General features: G+C 39.7%; 1 protein-coding gene across 1 annotated transcript in view; it reads right to left on the bottom strand.

Annotated features, from left to right (window-relative positions):
- The window catches only part of SPON1 (spondin 1), a 177,116-nt gene continuing 160,088 nt past the window's right edge, over positions 712-17,739 (bottom strand). The window contains exons 8-16 of the mRNA XM_021401755.1: positions 10,696-10,897; positions 10,384-10,524; positions 9,926-10,001; positions 9,285-9,467; positions 8,761-8,931; positions 8,480-8,647; positions 7,433-7,597; positions 4,993-5,256; positions 712-4,333 (exon numbers count right to left, since the gene is read on the bottom strand). Of these exons, the coding sequence (XP_021257430.1) occupies positions 4,170-4,333; positions 4,993-5,256; positions 7,433-7,597; positions 8,480-8,647; positions 8,761-8,931; positions 9,285-9,467; positions 9,926-10,001; positions 10,384-10,524; positions 10,696-10,897 (1,534 nt within the window). The 3' untranslated portion in view covers positions 712-4,169. The remainder of the gene's footprint in view (positions 4,334-4,992; positions 5,257-7,432; positions 7,598-8,479; positions 8,648-8,760; positions 8,932-9,284; positions 9,468-9,925; positions 10,002-10,383; positions 10,525-10,695; positions 10,898-17,739) is intronic.

Raw genomic sequence — 17,739 nt, 5'->3', positions numbered from 1 at the left:
TGCTGAGAACAGCTACATTCCAGAGGACTTCTACTGGACCAGAGTGCCTTCAATTACCAGTAACTCACTCTTGTTATTTGTAAGCAACTGCATCTAGTACCACCTCAGCCTAGTTATGCTCCCAATTTAGAATAGGGTTTTTCCAAGAGAACACTGGTCACTTTTAGCTGGCTGCAAGATTCACTTAAAATTGGATTTCGACAGCATCAGCTTTGCTGAGTAGCTCCCCCTCCAGCTGCTGGACTTTTCTGTGTAACTGTTAATGAAGTAAACACACTCGCCATGTGCCTAAATGGTCTGCTGGTATCGGTAGAAAGTAAGTTTCACAAAATCTTAAGCCTTTTGAAAGCTTATTTTTAACAGTTTTTCCATTTGTGTATCACATGCTCTTTTAAATAATTTCTCTTTAAAAAAAAAAAAAGAATCATCATGAGAGTAATAATAGAGGATAATTTGAGTAGAGATGCTAAGCTACTCTGTGATTTTTTACAAGCAGCAAACCGCCAATAGAAAACATTATACATAAGTAATTTCCAAATGGAAATAATGACCAGATGAAATAAAATCCATCTCATTCTAAATATCCCATTGACTTGAACAGAATTAAAATGTAAGTAAGTGCATGGCTTGATTCCTTATGATGATTAGTGTATGGTTTGCGTTTTTTGGGTGTACATAATTATACTAGTGGAACAGAATCTCATACAATTGTACATTTCATAGTAAAGATGTCTTTATTCCAAAATAATAATGTGTTAGCCAGACAGCTACAAAACATCTACACGAGACTTTGGTAAGAAATATTCATGGTAGCTTTTTTGTAATTCCACAGCAAACAAAAACAATGAAGGAAATCTAAAGATGCAATCAAACAAAATCTTGTTTTAAATGGTATGCTGCACACACAGTCCTACTGTACATTTGTTATGCCCCTAACTTTTCTTTTGTATTACGTGTAAAGCTTCTACAGTTCGTATGTTAGAAAAAGATAACATACACACGATGCTAAAATCTGATAGTTGAGGTCTACAAAAGTGGAGCAATGTCTGTGCTTTCAGTTCAGCAGTATTACTAATGAGGTGAGAGAGAAAGTTCTCATTTTTATTGACAGATAACCAGTGGCTGTTACACTACTAGAAAGTTTACAGTAACAACGCAATACTTCTACATATTGTTTATCAGAGCTTTTTTTTTTTCTGAATAGAAAATCAACCTCATTTTTTTGTTCATTTGTTTTCATTTGTTCTCTTTTTTTACAAAATGTAACAAGCTTAAATATTTTTTGTATCAAGTTAGAAGAAAGACAAGTGACTCGTAAAATGTTCCAACAGAAAAACAGTGTGAAAAGCTGAACCTAAGCAGGAATAATCACGCGTTTCTGCCCAAATGCAATTTACATTATCATTGCATGGATTAACGAGGTGGGGAAAAAAATCCAACATTCATAACTTTAATGAGCCTAAGAGAAATGACTGGGAATCACACTGAAGAGCCTCCTCACTAAAAGACAATTATGTCTGTGGAGCATCAAACTGGTAAGAACCACAATGAAAGGAAAGCCAGACTGATTGATTTTTTGTGGGCATTTTTGTGAGCATGTTCAGAAAAACGTTACGTATTTCCTACATGCCTCAAGGTACATCTGGACTATGCAGCCTTTGGCAAAGGGAATCATTCAATGATAAAACAGCTTGATGAACCGGAAAAAAAACTATGAAAATAAAGACACCATTAATTTTAACTGATTATTTGCAGAAGCGGGCATGGTTCTGCAGGATTAGCATGAACAACTGGTAAGGATTGATGAGATAAAATGCAGACTGTAAAATCATAACTTTTTTCTTTTCCATTCAAGAGACACTTACTTTCTTCTTCTACTCCCCCACTGACTCACCTCACCTGGCCGGACTCAGCAGGAGCAGCTCACAGTGGTGCTGAACAGCTCTGGTCTGCGGCTGTAGCCTTGCAGCATTATTCGCTGTAGCCCTTCTCTGCAACCATCTGTTTCTCCACCTGAAATGTGCTCGACTGGTCACTCCTTCGCAATCTTTATCATTGCAAGGAACTTCAATTTTCTTTAATTTTGTGGTCATTAAAAGGATAACGTGCAAGGTAAGATCATAAATACATTACTTTGGGAGACTTGTTGCTACAGTGTAATGATAGTGCTATAGGGACACCCAATGTAGAATTTTTCAATAGGCACAAGGAGGCAAACAAGCTTAACAACTATTATTACAGGAGCCAAGCTGTGCAAAATGTAAAGTGTTTGGTTTTAGCATGAAACTGTTTTTTTTTTTTTTCATTTTTCTCCTGGTTTGGTTCACTAAGAACTTGCATCCATTTCATTTAGCAGCATCGGAAGAGACTGAGCACTGCCCTCGTTCCGTTATTATTTCCCTAGCTCTCCCTTAATTCCAGGTCTAAGCAAAGCAGTAAAATACCTCAAGGGGTGGCATGCAACAGCTGTGGAAGTCCTGAGCAGTCCTTGCAGAGTCCAGTGTTGATTTGCTGATGAAAAGCCCTACGGAGTAATGCAACCTGCCCATCTTGATACAGGGAGGTAACGAGATCCCCAGAGCAGTGGTGGTGAAGTCAAACAGCCTCAGTGGGCCGTGATTCACATCAAATCCGGACACTTACTTAAAACCTCGGATGTCAGGTTCTCAGGATCATGACGGAGCATTATAAAAGTAAGTTAGTTACTTAAGGCTGGTTTAAAGAGACTGTAACATAAATGTTTCTCCATTCATTTCTCTGAAGTGTTTTTTTGAGCGTTAGCATCAACAGTCTTGTATTTTCAGTGCATTGTTATTACTTATGTGGAGACGTAGGTTTACGCGGCCTTTCTTAGACAAAACCTGTCACCGTCATCTCCTATCTTTAACGTTAAATTGTTAAGCTTACAGGACAGTATTATATTCCAGTACAAGTCAATCTCAGAATCCCACACCTCATTAAGTGTAGGGATAACAGCTAAACTCTTCAGGAGAAGGTGTAAAATAGAAAAAGCAATCAGAGTGGGCGGGAGCTATTTTTTAATTTCAGACAGTTTGTTGCTTGCTTAAGTGGCCAGGGAAGATGTTTATCCTGGCTAGTGTGTATCAAAGTAGATAATTCTCACAAATTTAGTAACTTTTAGAGCCTACTAAACTCCAAGTAAAAAGACATAAAATGATGCTGCTCTAAATATATTCTTGTGTCAATTTGTAATTTTCAAATTTTATTTTAAGAGCGTAATTGTTTCATTTCAGAAGTTCCCTTCCTTTTGTTTGCTACAAGGGATGCAGGAGGACCTAGCTCACCTATTCTCTAGTGTTATTTCACATACCTCTTTCTCTCTTTGCCTGTGATCAACATCCTTCTGAAACTGCATCTAGTCCTGTAGCGTCCCTCAGGTGGAGGTCTTTCCTTGACACAACTGTTGTGACTCTTGGTTTTTGGACCAATTTCTCTTAGTTCTGTACCCATTTTGAGAGACCTTGGATAGGTATTATGATAGCCACATGCTCTTTATGTGTTTTGACCATGTTTTGGGCTGACATCACTATTGAGCTGCACAGATTATTTAAGTAAGTAAGTAGTTATTTAAGAAACAAAGATGATTTTGCATGGAATGCAGCATCCATGTGAACAGAAGTATATAGGGTAATTACTTTAACTATCACTTAACCCAATATTGTAAAAAGATAAACATGCACCTTTAATATTATTGAACCAGCATTACTGAAAATTTTCCTTGGCATAGTTGTATAATCACATAGGCACTGCTTTGGATTTTTAAAATCAAGAGAGAAATCCTCCCACATATGAAACATGTCACTTCAACTTAGTTACGTTAATATGCATGCATCCCATGTCTTTACAAGTAGTATTTCTATATGGCTATTCCATGTCCACAGATATGTCTGTATTTCAGTTAAATGACTCACAATGACCTACTACTTTTATGCATTAAGGGCTAGCTGGAGCATCAAAGATTTACTCTCAGCATTAATCTGTGAGGAAATATTTATAAAATATATTTCTTGCACCAGCAAGACTAAAAAGCAAACCACACTGCAAAAATGAAAACTAATATACACTTTATATTTTTTTGTTTCAAAAACCAAACCAAGGTTGACTTTCCTTTTAGCTCAGAGTGCATCACTTGGAAGCCTTGTGTTTTCCTAACAAGGATGAACATTACATGCTCTTAGCTCCTTTTTGTCTTTGCAGCTAGTAAACTGAGTACTTTTGGACCTCTTCTTTACCATCATGTAGCGTTCCTGAATTCCCCCTCCACAGAGTGTCGAACATTCTGTCCAAGCAGTCCATGGTTTCAGCCTACAAACTGGGGAAAAAAATAATTGTCATTTGACTGAGTCTAACATGTACTACTGTGCATGTCTGCACACCTGCATCTTTGGAATTTAAGATAACATATTGTCTATTCTATGCAGTATGTAATTAAGGAACCCAATTGGGTGGATTTGAAAAAACATAGAAAAATGTATTAAAAAATTTCCTGTCTACATTATAAAACATAAAAATTGTTCAGTGTCAGACCAGTATGAACCACAAATTAGCAGTGATCATATCCTGGTAATGTAAGCTATACAAGATACTGTATTTTATTGATTGGAGGCATCAGTACTTGAGTACTGCCCCTTACTGAAAAAGGAGCAGATCTCTCACAGTAGTATGAATCTGAATCGAATTGCTAAGGTAATTACTACGGTAAATAAGGTAATTCGATTCAGATCACGTGCGACTACTGTGATCACACAGGGGCAGATGCAAGCCTTTCTCCATTGCACCCTAAACCTGTGTTGCACTTCTCTGATTACAACGAAACATTGAAACAACTGTACTTTACTTTAGCGCTAAAACTTTCCCTGGACTGGAATACTGAAAAAAGTTTTCAGAGCACGAAGAGGAGCTGCTCACAAATTCTTTCCTATTATACAGCAAGTCAGACACGAGTGCGCTAACCAGCAGTTTCACACACACCTGGATATTGCTCGTTATCAATGTTCTTTTTTGCTTGCTCGCTTCTTCTTTTCTCCCGGGCCTCTTTCCAGCGCCTTTTTTCCATACCTGGGCCTCTCAGGCATTTCCTTACTCGACATTTTGTACGTTGGACAGTCTCTGGGCACGCTGTTCCTCCAAACTGTGGTTCTATTTTTATCATTCGTGTTCTGATCATGTGGCCCTTTCCACATGATGTATTGCATTCAGACCACTGGGACCACTCTGTCAGCTCACAGTCAATGGCTGCAAAGAATGAGAAATATTACACAGAATTTGTGTTTTCTGGCAAACCTAAGCATAAGGTCAAAAAGAAACATACAGACGTGCCCGGTGAGTATCTGCATCTTAAACGCACAAAGGAGAATTAAACCTCCAGTCTTTCCAGCAGATTTTATGAGGCTACCCATTAAAATGGTCTGCATTCATTTCTAGCAGAAATATTATTTGATGCTTTTCCCCAATTTCTTTTTTCAAGAGTGGGGCTGGCGGATCGCTAACCTAACAACAAAGGTAAATGGTTTTCCTATGCCTTCTTCTATTTTTCATTCTATACATTTATAGTAAAAGCTGTTAAAAATCAAATTATATTTACAAACTATCTGATACCTGAAACCTAAGCCTTGCTTTATGGGCAGCTTTACGCTGGTCTATTTTGATACCCTGCATAAAACAGAAGAAAAACAGAACAAAGCAAGAAAAACCTAAAAGGAGCTTTCTAAAGCAGAAAGGAAAGAAAGAAAATAACTTGTTTCATATTTTCCCAGTGTTACGTAGCCTTTGCTTACTGCTAGTACCATTATGTCTATGTCTTAGAAGTTTTCATCTTTTCAGTACTCCCTAAAGCTCACAGCCCCAGTAAATAATAATCAAAATGCTATTTCACATTATTTAATAAAAGCTGAATTAGCAAACTGCAGTAGAAAAGCCTTTTCTAGCCAATACTTTCTGTGAAAAATAGGTATAAAGCCTCAGAAACCAGCTGGCAACAGTGTACTAAAAGCAATCAGATCTTGTTCATTCAGCAATGCCTCAGGCTATCACTCTTCAACAAAGACAGCAAAACAACCGGAAGCCTACACCACCCAAGAAGGGGGAGGTTTTAGTGGAGTAGGGTCTAAAACCAATGCTGCTGCCTCCATACCATGCACTGGCCTATATGACACTCCTGTATTGCAAAGGGATTAGTAAAAAGGATACAATATAGGTCAGAGCTATACCAAAGATAGAACCTTTTTCTTGTTCATTTTGTGGATCAAAAGAATCTTGTGAGTGATGCTAAACTTTTATTTCCTTCCTTCCTCCCAAGGGCACATTCTGCATTTGAGTAAAAAATAGTATTTATAATTAATTCTGACTTGTTTAGTATTGGGAAGTGCACAAACTGTTGCCTAAAGTTATGGTATTATGTTAAATATGGAGTAACCATATACCTAAAGCAATATTGCTCATCACCATCAGTAAGGCAAGATGAAGACACAGTCCTAATCTATCTCTCAATAGCCAAAAGTACACAATAAGAAATAAAATGCCCTGGTAGGTTGATTTAGATACATCCATACAGATGGAGAGCAAGAATCAGAGCAAGAGAGTATCAAATTATTTGCTTACAGAGCACAAGGAGGCAGTGAATGCTCTTACCAACTGCTGACCCACTCTCCACAAACAGAATCAGAAAGCAGTCTATACAGCATTCCAGATTTCAGAGTGCATTCCCACAGCTAGACACAGTATTCCAGATGTAGCCTCACCAGGGAAGAGTAGAGGAGAGGGATCACTTCCCTCACCTGCCCGCCACACTCTTTTTAATACATCTCAGGCTGCCATTGATTTTCTCAGCTACAGCGGCATGCTGCTGGCTCATGGCAAACCTGTTGTACACCAGGACACCCTGCACCGATGCATGTGATTATTCCTCCCCGAGTGCAGGACTCTACACTTGCTGTTGCTGAACCTCATCAGGTTCCTCTCTGCCCACCTCTCCAGTCTGTCCAGGTCTTGCTGAATGGCAGCACAGCCTTCTGGTGTGTCGGCCACTCCTCCCAGCTTTGTATCATCAGTAAACTTGCTGAGAGTGGACTCTACTCCATCATCCAGGTTACTGATGAAGATGTTGAACAAGACCTGAACTAGCACCAACGCCTGGGGAACACCGCTAGCTACAGGCCTCCAACAAGACTGTGCCACTGATCACAATTCTCTGAGCTCTGCCAGTCAGCCTCGCTGTCTGCTCATCTAGACTGTACCTTCTAAGCTTCACTACAAGGAATACTTGTACAAGTTACTACACTGAAAGAAAAATTTAGAAGTTACTGTATTGAAAGAAAAATTTTAAATGATGCTAACAAATAATGATAGACTTTTGACCCAAGACTACCACACATAAAATTGGTCTTCCCTTTCCAAAGATTTCCACACTTACGGCATTCAGGCAGCATGCATTTCTCTGCTTGCTCCAGTTCCTCATTGCAGTCTCCAAGCTCAGCCGCAGATTTCAGCATCCTTTGCCGGGTTCGCATTCCCTTCCCACATGTTACGCTGCAGTCGCTCCATTCAGACCACGGGGAGAGAAGGCAGGGAATAGTATCTAATATAAATATAAAAAGGTAATGAGTACTTGTTATATGCAATCTACAGAGGTATGCATTTTCAAACAACACAGGTGGAAACCATACTTTTATCTGCCTTCCACCACCTATATTTCATCGTCACTTTGGCCAAAATGAATCACAAACAGAATGATGCTTTTACAGAAGCCCAGGGAAAAGAAAAAAAAAAAAAGGCTTGCTTGGTTTTAATACCTTTTCTTTACTATGTTTTTCTATATCTTATTCATCCCAGTAGCTTCTCAATACTTCCAGAGGATAAACAGTTCAAGAAAGTACATTTCAATAATAATTTCTGTGAGAAACATGTATTGTTCCTGTGACCAGAACTGGAAGTCATACTGATCTAGTGTGAGATGAGATATTTATCTTACACATTTAACTTAATTTCCTCTTATTCTTACTGAAAATCTTAACATTTCTTAAAAACAAACAAACAAACACAACATAATATTCAAAGACAGAATAAGAATGAGGTTGACTGGTCGAACAAAAGGTGCACCTCAATTCCTGGAGTGCTCACAGGCTAAAAGAAAAGGGCATGACTTTATTCTTCCCTTATGATTAAATACACCTCATATCCCATAAAATTAAGAGTTGCTTATGTATGTATAGATTGTGAATAGACACATCACCGTATGGGTAATACAGCAATAGCGTACCACTGAATATGTTTTACCTATACTTGTGTTCTGTTGGATAAAGTGGTACATCATGCACATTCGCTAAGGGATCTAATTTTAAGGAGAACTGGAAAAAGCAGTGCTGCTTGTGGCTGGGCTATGTTCTGTGGTGTGATGGAGCAGCATGTGAGAAATGATGTCTCTCTCTGTAGCAGAGGAGATGAATTCACGGACACTTACGGCATTCAGGCATCATGCATTTCTCTGCCTCTGTAGTTTCTGCCTTGCACATAGATCCATCAGCGGGAGTCATCTTGATCATTCGGTGTCGTCTTTTCATTCCCGTGCCACAGCTAGCGCTGCATTCATCCCACTCTCCCCATTCGGTGACAAGGCAGCTGCTGGGGGCTATACAAAAATGGATAGAGAAGATCCGTCAGTAGTAGAGCTCCTACGAAAAAATGTTCCAGGCAGTTCTCCTGCTATTGACTGGATTTTACAAAGCTAAATGAAATACTTACAACATTCCTCATTTACAATACATTTCTCAGTTTCTTCAGTAGGCACTTTGCACATAGAGCCATCTTCAGGGAATTGTTTTACATATCTCTCTCTAGATCGCGTTCCCATTCCACAGGAAACACTACAGGGGGACCATGTAATCCAGTCAGACATCATGCAAGTGGAACCATCTAAAATACAGAGGACCATTTCAATTGCTAATATTTACACGATTACCTCCCTACCCTCCAATAAATCTGCAGCTGCCCATTTATGTGCAGTGTCACTTTTATGATGCCCTCTCGCATCCCGTCTTCTCTGTTGCTTATTTCACTCCTTTCCTTTATACTTCTGCGTACTTCATGCGCCCACTCAGCTAAACTGCAGAGTTCACAGCAGACTGTTTAAATTTGTATTCTTCCACAGTTATTCTTACTTTTGCTATAACCCATATCATACAGCAACTAATAACTTCTAAGAACTTCAAAAGAAAAGTAAGAGTGGCCCTACACAATCTTCTCCTCTACCCCTTCCTCTTGATTACCTTCATCACTGCAGCCTGGACCCATGCAGGGCTGAAAATCTTGGGTATCAGGACAGGGCACACTGAGGTCCAGCTGAGCTTTAAGCATTCTCTGCCTCATCCTCTTGCCCTTCTCACAGGTAGAGGAGCTGCAGGCTGACCACGGGGACCAGTTTGAATATATGCAAGTCTCAGGGGTATCATCTAAAAATAAGAAAAGGCAGTAAACGTTAGCATTAGATTATCTTCCATCTACTTCTCTTTATACTTGGCTACTAATTACTTTAGATGCTAATATGAAACATAATTTCCTCTGCACTCTAAACTGCTCCATTTTAACCCAAAATAAAAAAAAAAACTGCCAAATTTGATTTGTAAACAAAACAAAAGAAAAAAACCAACACCACTATATGTTGAACTCCCTAAAGGTTATCTTTTATTGCTTCTTTTATTGTTATTGTCATCTGCCAGCTACACATACACTTTTCTGTAAAAGTGAAGGCTAATAATAGCACATACTAGAAAGGATGAAAAACTAAGTCACTTCTTGACACTAAGTGGAACAAACTGCTCCTAAATCAGTTTCTTACTTCATCTAGAAACGACAGTGGAGAACGGAACAAAATATAGATTAGTACAGCACAAACTAATTCAAAAAGTACCTTCTTCTTTTTCTTCTGGAGCTAGATCTGCCACAATATCATCTATGTTATCAGGGACAATGTTGCACTGCTCCCCCTGCAAAGAAATAAATGATTATGGAGGTTGGATATAGGAAACCCGTGTACCTGCAGAGGGGTTGAGACAGTGCACTGAGAGGTGCTGCTGGCTCTACAGCAGTAACAAGAGGATGGATACACTGAATAACTCATTAGATCACACTTTTTTCCTCTTCTGCTTTTTTTAATAAATGTGCAACTAAGCAGGTGCAGTAATTATTGGTAGTTAGACAAAGAGTATCCTAAGACAGTTTTAAATGCAAGAAAGTTATTTTCTAGCATTATATTTGTTGGAGGTAGATTAGGGAGCATAGATTTGGTGGGAGGAAGGAGGAAAAATTTTGCCTTAGAGAGTGTGGTTTTTGCTTGCTTGTGGATTTTACATATAAAATATATTGTACCTTGCGTGCAATTCTCTCAATGACAACTCTGGCTACCAGCTTGATAGATCCTCCTTCTGGATCATAAAATGGACTCTGAGGGTGATCTAAGCTTGTAAGTGGCCTGATCTTCTCTTGAGGAACTGTAGGTTTGTTGGGTGACTGCATCGGAAGAAAACAAAACATAAATACGGTTTGAAACGAAACGAGCAGAGTCATATATGGTATGACTGTGGATTAAATGGCTTTCATTCTTCAGTGGCTTTAGGTAAATTTAAGTAAATAAACTTAAGTAAATAAAAAAAAAAAAACTATAACAAGTAGTCCAAGTACCTCATAGGTAACACCACTGTCTGTGCCGGCGTCCCAGGGGATTAAATCCTGCACGACCTTCTGAACCCAGCCGCAGTCCTTGGTGCAGAGGTCCTCAGCAGACAGGCCCACGTTCCAGTCGGGGCTGGGCCCCAGCATGGTGAGGAAGGACATCAGGTGCCGGTGGCGATCAACAGAAAACTCAGCAGAGGGAGCAGCTCTCCTGCAAATCAGGCGCACAAAGGCTTTTAGCAACCGCGTTCAAGTTTTCTGTTAGAGGGCAAGGAAACTGATGCTTCATAATGGGAAACACCGTCGTGACAATGCGTGCAGAGGTGAGAGGTGAGACGGGCAGGACTGCTGCTCCGCACGCTGTTTTCACGTGCTGTGTGTGTGCCACCTGCGATGCAGCCTTGACATCGTGGCAGGAGGTGAGCAGCTCAGTGGGGGAGACAGAGCAGCAGAGAGCTGCAGCAATACCTGTGTCTCAGTCAGAGAGGAATTTAAAAAATCACCTGTCAGGACACTTCTAAAAGAAACACAGAGTTAAAAAAATAAATAAATAAATTTTTAAAAGCAGGGCATCATGCTGAGGTTTTGGTTGCTGGGATGGTTCTGACAAGCCTCCCCCACAAAAAAGAAGAAAAAAGAGAATAGAAAGAATATAAATTCCAGTGTCCAAAGAGTGCTTGGAAGGGCATGGGCGTGTGAAAAAGCACTGACCAGTGGCGTTTTAGTGCTTGTGCAAGTGAGAGATTGATGGCCGCTGCCAGTCCTAGAGAGTTCAGCCAAGACTCTGGCAGGTCCCTGCCAGGGTGTGTGAAAGCATCCCTATTCATCTGGCCTTTGTCAGCCGTTCTCTTGGGAAGAGCTGGTGCTGAAACATGCAGTGCTCTGTGATGCTGAGGAGCAACTACCACATTCCTACGCATGCAGAAATTAAAATTAGGCCCGAACTGGAGGTTTCTGTTTAACAGCTGAAAAGCTGGAACTCTTTGTGGCATCTTTCCCATGAACAACAATGAATGCTGACTTATTTAATATACGATTTTGGCAATCCTGTGCTACCAAACATTTGCCTCGTGTCAATGCAAGTTTTCTTCAGTTACAGGACCTGGATATATCAAGTCAGGTTGTTTTTTTTCTTTTTTTCCAGTGTTATGCCAAAAAATGCTGCTTCTTGAGCATCTAAAGTTCACAAATGATTGTTCTTTATATACGTCTGTCAGTTTTCTTTTACTGCGTTACTCACCTTGTCTTTTTGGGTTACGTACCTGCACGAACATAATGCACATACGTTGTTCTCCAGCCCCAAGCAGTATGCTTTCCTTACAAAGGAAAGCAGTATGCTTTCCTTACTGTAAAAACGGGGCATTTTTTTTTGTTTACGCATTTATTCTGGCTCATACTGCTCTCAGTACATTACAGCAAACAAATAAACAAACAAAACCCAGCAGCCCGAGGACAGTGTTCCTGAGTAGCTATCAAGCAGTTTCAAATGTCTGATGTCTAAGTTAGCATACCCAGTTCCCTTTCAAGAGAGAAGCTGCATAAGAAGGCAGTTGTTAACAGGTACAATGTTCTGGGCACCTCTGTTCTGGGGTCTTTAGGAGTTATTTCTTACTGTGTAAAATACCTTATATTGAATTGAAGACTCTGAGAAGAAGAGTTTCTAAGTGTCTGATGACATGAATCTTCCCTTTCCCAGAAAGAGATGAAAATGACTCTCTTCCCGTGACAGACAGAAATCTGATTTCAACAGAACAATTTGCCCACCGTAAAGTAATAAAATAATGAATAAAGGTATTAAATGCTCTGTCAATACAGTTTTGTCAATACAATTCTGATATATTTGTCAAATACCTGCTGATTGTTCTTTAAAAACCTACCTGACTCCCGTTAACTACAGGACTAACTTACCAGCTTTACTAGTTTCAAAGAGTTTCTGAAAGGAAACAGAAAAAGTCTAAGCCATACGCAGTTAGTGAATGCATAAATAAATGCGTGTTTGTATCCCTGATCTCAAGGTTAAAAGTATGTCTGAACACAGGAAGGACACGCAGATGAGCTTCTTCAGAGGAAAAGCTGGGGCAGTTTCCCGACATCACACCTCACTGCACCGTGCAGATGTGCTGTCAGCAAAACGAGAGGCAGACACACTGCTACAGTTTGAAGGCAAACGATAGAAATCATAGGAAGACTACTTTAGACACACTGTAATGAAAATCTGTCATCACTTGCTATCCCCGCATTAGGCACAGTACAATTAAGTCTTCAAATGCTTTCTTAGGAAAGTAAATATTAATTACGCTATTAATATCATTAAAAATTAATTGTGTTTAATTCTAATTGTACCAATATTTTGAAACTGTGTAAAGGAACACTTCAGTAGGAGATGCTCTGCCTATACGACTTGGTGTGCATTGCGTCACGTCAGCGATCCCGAGTCTCCCGTAACTCTTCAAAAACTGGTTCCTTCTGCTCCTCCTTGAGGACAGCTTGGGTCGGGGCCATTTTACAGGATTTTATCCCATGACTGCTTAACACAGAAATGTAAAAATTGCTGGAGGATGCATGGAGGCAACTTTTCTTCTTATTCTTCCTCCACTTTTGTGCAAAAGTGTGCACGCTGTCTGCAGTGCAGCGTAACAAGGTAGGTTGGACGTAAAAATGGTTTTGGTATTGAGGCTTTAAAAATATGTATTAGCATAAAATATATTTGTTGGGCTTTCTACTTCATTCTAGTAACTACTTTCTGCATGGATACTTGTAACCAGAACTGCACTACATCCGCACGCGTGGTTTGCAGCCCTTCTTGAATTGCTCTAATTAAGAAAGGAAAATGGGCTGTTCTAAGGTGCAGTCAGATTTTTAGGAAGTTGTCATCTGTGCCAAGTTCAGTGTTTGACAACATCCACATGAAAAATTCAACTGAGTTGAATTTGCCGAGAGACAAATATGTCACTTTTCCTTTCCCTACACACGTACATGCATAAAAATAGAGGTGACTATGAGTTGCACAGCAAATCCTAAACATCTAGGTAAGCTCTAGGTGACAACCCTCAGAGCCCCACAGGGCTGGGACTGCTGCTTTTGTTGCTTGAAGCTGGCAGTACTTTTCCACTGTGAGCCTGATCAGCCTGCTGACAATTCCTGTCACATAACGCAGAGTGAAGCAAAGTACTAGAGAGTGTCCTGCATCCTAATTCTTTTTTCCCATTTTCTTTATTTTTATTCTATTTTCTCTTTGTTAACATGACTTGGATCCCCAGCTATAGGGATGACACAAACGGCATCAAGAAAATGCTCCTTTCTTATTTTTTTAAAGGTTAAAAGAGCACAAACATGACTGTGCTTTGCTAGGTTCTTTCCTTAAGTGAAAAATCTAGTTGCTGATGCTATCGCTGCTGGGAGCAGGGCGGGGGGGGGGGGGGGGTGTTAAGAAAGCCTTTGACAACGCAGTGGAAAACTCAACTTGCTGCAAGACATATTTTTGAGTGTTGAATCAATACTGATGTGTTCTATTGCTGTCCCTGTATAACGTAATAAAGCACAGCTAAGGAAGACTGTGGAGAGTGAGAGGACAGAAATAGTAAGAGGAAAATTTTGCAGAATAGAACTTTGATGCTATTCTTGGTTTACTGTTTGATCTGCATACAAAGGAAAAGTATAAAAAGAAAAGACAGCCCAAGCACGCACACTCTGTCTCCGTAACACTAACCAGCTCAACAAATAAGACCACCTATGGGGCTGACTTTGTACTGTCAGTCGGTTTTACTACCAGCTGCCCTGCATACACACAGGAGGAGCCCGTCCCTACCTGGGCTGGAGCTGTCCCAGGTCACCTGGGGGCCTGAGCCTGGAGAGCAGTGCCTGTGATCGAGGAGTCTGGCCTGCCTCTAGTCCCTCGTAAACCTTGGGAAAAGTAAACTACAATACAAAGAACAGTCAACAAATTTGACTGACATTCCCACAAAAAGGTTGGAACGCATTTTAATGCCAAGCTGTTATTGTCTCTGAGTACCAAATCAGAGGCGGTGACTGTAAGAGTCTATTTTGTTTCGTGAAGAGTAAAGAAACCTGTCACAAATTCTCAGCCATTTGTCTTTCTGCTCTGGAAAAAATACAAAACCCCGCAAAACCCTCTTACTTTGCTATGCATCAGCTCTTAAAATGAAAATACTGCCTATAACCAGCTAAAGTGCATGGATATACACAACTGAATAAGGGATTACCTCATTACCGGTGACATTACAGCCACTAATAGGAACGAACGCTGCTGTAAAATAGCCTTAGTCAGAGCATTTTTCAAAGCATGACAAAAGCAAGCGACTTCACACAGCAGGTTCTTTCAGCTTTCTCATATTACCGGCTAGAAGCACCCTGAATGCTACTTTAGGTAATAATGATATCTTTATTAACATACCATCTATTTGCTTTAATACCTTCAGTGTGGTTCTAATGCATAAGAAATGTGAACAGGCTTTTATCACTGGAAAAAAACTTTCAGATACCTCAGGTTAGGACCGCGGCTTCTGAAAGCTGCCTTCTAACTGCGTTCATCACAGGTTGGTCACAAAGAATTTTGGCATGGCCATCCTGCATGGTGCTGGCAGCATTTGCCCCCACTTTGCTGAACATCACCTCACTCCTCAGCCCTCTCACCCTGCGTTACAATCAAGCCGTCTCAGGAATCCTGTTACAAAATATATGCCATTGCTGTATCTTAGCCAGACCAGTCCTACTGCAAAGCCAAAGGCCTGCACAAAATCTCCACTCATAGGAGTTTTGGGGCTACCAAGTGCCTCCCCCGAGTAACTACTTCATTATTTTCAAACAGAATCCTACGGGATGCTGTAAGAACACTGTTGCATTGTATCTCCTTATCGCGCTATTCACTCTGAGAAATAGTGATGCAAAATCACCGCCCTCACTCAGCATGTGAACCAGCACGGGCAGATTTCCAATCCTTTCCTCTCCCATTAACAGCATCAGATAAACAGCGCAGATGTATTTGCAAGAACGTTTTAGCCACAAACTCTGGTTTGCCAGCAGTTTAACTTAGTCTGAATATTAAATTACAGCAAATAGATCCTTTTTTAACCAAAATGCCTATGAGGGTAGTTACTGGAATATCTGCAAAATGTGGATACGCCTTCAAATTACCTTCAGAGATTTTAAAATATTCTCATATATTTCAGCACCATCTATTTTCCAAGTGTCAGCAGCTCAGAATTTTTCCCTCATCCCTATGTAACCCCTGAAGAAGACCAGCAACCTCTCCACCTTTATTAATACAATACACATTTCATTTCATCTAGCCTATATAAAAGACATGTGTCTTTTGGTGTCTGAAGATGTGAATGAGGGTAAATTACATTCCTAACAATGAGAAGAAATAGTGACTCAAAAATTTAAATTCTGAATATAGACTGATACATAAATATATATATAAAGGTATATAAATATACATTTAACTGGCAAATTGTTCCCGTTATTTGGAGAGTACTTACGCAGGAGCAGGATCACAGGGTTACTAAGTAGACATACAATTGTGTGAAAATAATGCATACAGGACTACTCACAAGTTACAAAGGGAGATTATTTTGGCTTAAAGAAAGACAAGAATGGTTGGAAAAAAAACATAAAATAGTAACTATCAATGGGAGGTATGCAAAAGAGAAACCACAAAAGCAAAGATAGAATGGGATGAGTAAGTTTGTCCTAACTGGATGTTGCAAATCTACACTGTGTAAAGTTCTTTGCAGTGATTGCTCTTAGTTAAGAAGTCCTTACATGTCTTAATACCCAACTTTTTTCTTGGCTGGAGACATCTGAATTTTAAATAGAAAGTAAATGGTAAGTGATAGAAAATGGAACTGCCATATGTGGTTGCTCTGACAAAAAAAAATGATGGAAAGGTTTTTTTTTTCTTTTCCAACAAACACATATGTTCTTCCTTACTTTTCTGAGATTGAATTATGAATTTCTTAATGTGGGTGTCAGCCCATCTGTCAAACAATGAAGTTTCCCTAACTCTCTGTAGTACACTCAACAGTTAAGGCGCTCATTCGTTTTATAAGCATGTTGTTGTTTTTTTGATTAGGATTTCGTTGACACCTAATCAATGTACATAACTGTGACGGCTTAGGTAAACATACTACTTTACAGCAGTATGTGACTTTGTGCTGGAAGAGGTAGATGTTTATGGAGGACTATGCCAGCCTTGTGTGTCTGGCACGCAACCCAGCATCAGGTGAACTTGTTTTCTGTTAAAAATAAGAGGCGCTGCTCTTCATTTAAATGAAGCTCTGCAGATCCATTAAAATAGGGTGACCCAGCTGCACATATGGCATTGAGTTTACTCATCCTTGTTAAGTTCCTAAGATGTTAATACAGTGGAAATTCATATGGTTAAGATCTTTGTCTTAATGATCCAAATGTATATATGTACTTTGAGCTCAACTGCATTCAGTTTCAAATTTAGATGAATTATCAAACGTGGTAAAAATGCCGGTTATTCTATATGGGTTTTTAAATTGTGTTTTCTCTGAGACTTACTTCAAGTATTTCTCTTGGTTTGAGTGAAACAAGTATTTCTGCTTTCTGGATAAAATTTGTCATTTACTTTCTGGAGGAGGGATGTGCAGCAGGAAGGGGTGGTGTACCACAGGAAGCTTTTGGACCTTAAGTGCAGGAACGTACCCGTTAGCCAAATGCAAAGCTGGAGCACACAGAATTGTTTTCAGCTCCAGAAAGGTTTATGTATTTGCCTTCACGTTATTGGAAGACACAATAACTGACTTTTTCCCTATATGCATTTTTTTTTGCAGATGAGATTGTCCTTTATGCATTGCTATTTCTGATTAGACTCAGAATTCTTCTATTTTTGACAATATTGAACTTTATTGGACTCATCCCAGCTATCTATAAAATCATAGAAGGAGAAAATAGCTGAGCTAGACACACCATCGTGTTGCCATAGAAACAGGAAACGATGTCTGGCCTTCTCATGCCTCTGATTTTGTACACAAAATCCTCAAACTTTGAAAATGTTTCTTAGTG

This window comes from Numida meleagris, chromosome 6 (genome assembly GCF_002078875.1).
Source record: "Numida meleagris isolate 19003 breed g44 Domestic line chromosome 6, NumMel1.0, whole genome shotgun sequence".
In the NCBI taxonomy this organism is placed as follows: domain Eukaryota; kingdom Metazoa; phylum Chordata; class Aves; order Galliformes; family Numididae; genus Numida; species Numida meleagris.
This window is presented reverse-complemented; position numbering and strand designations above follow the sequence as displayed.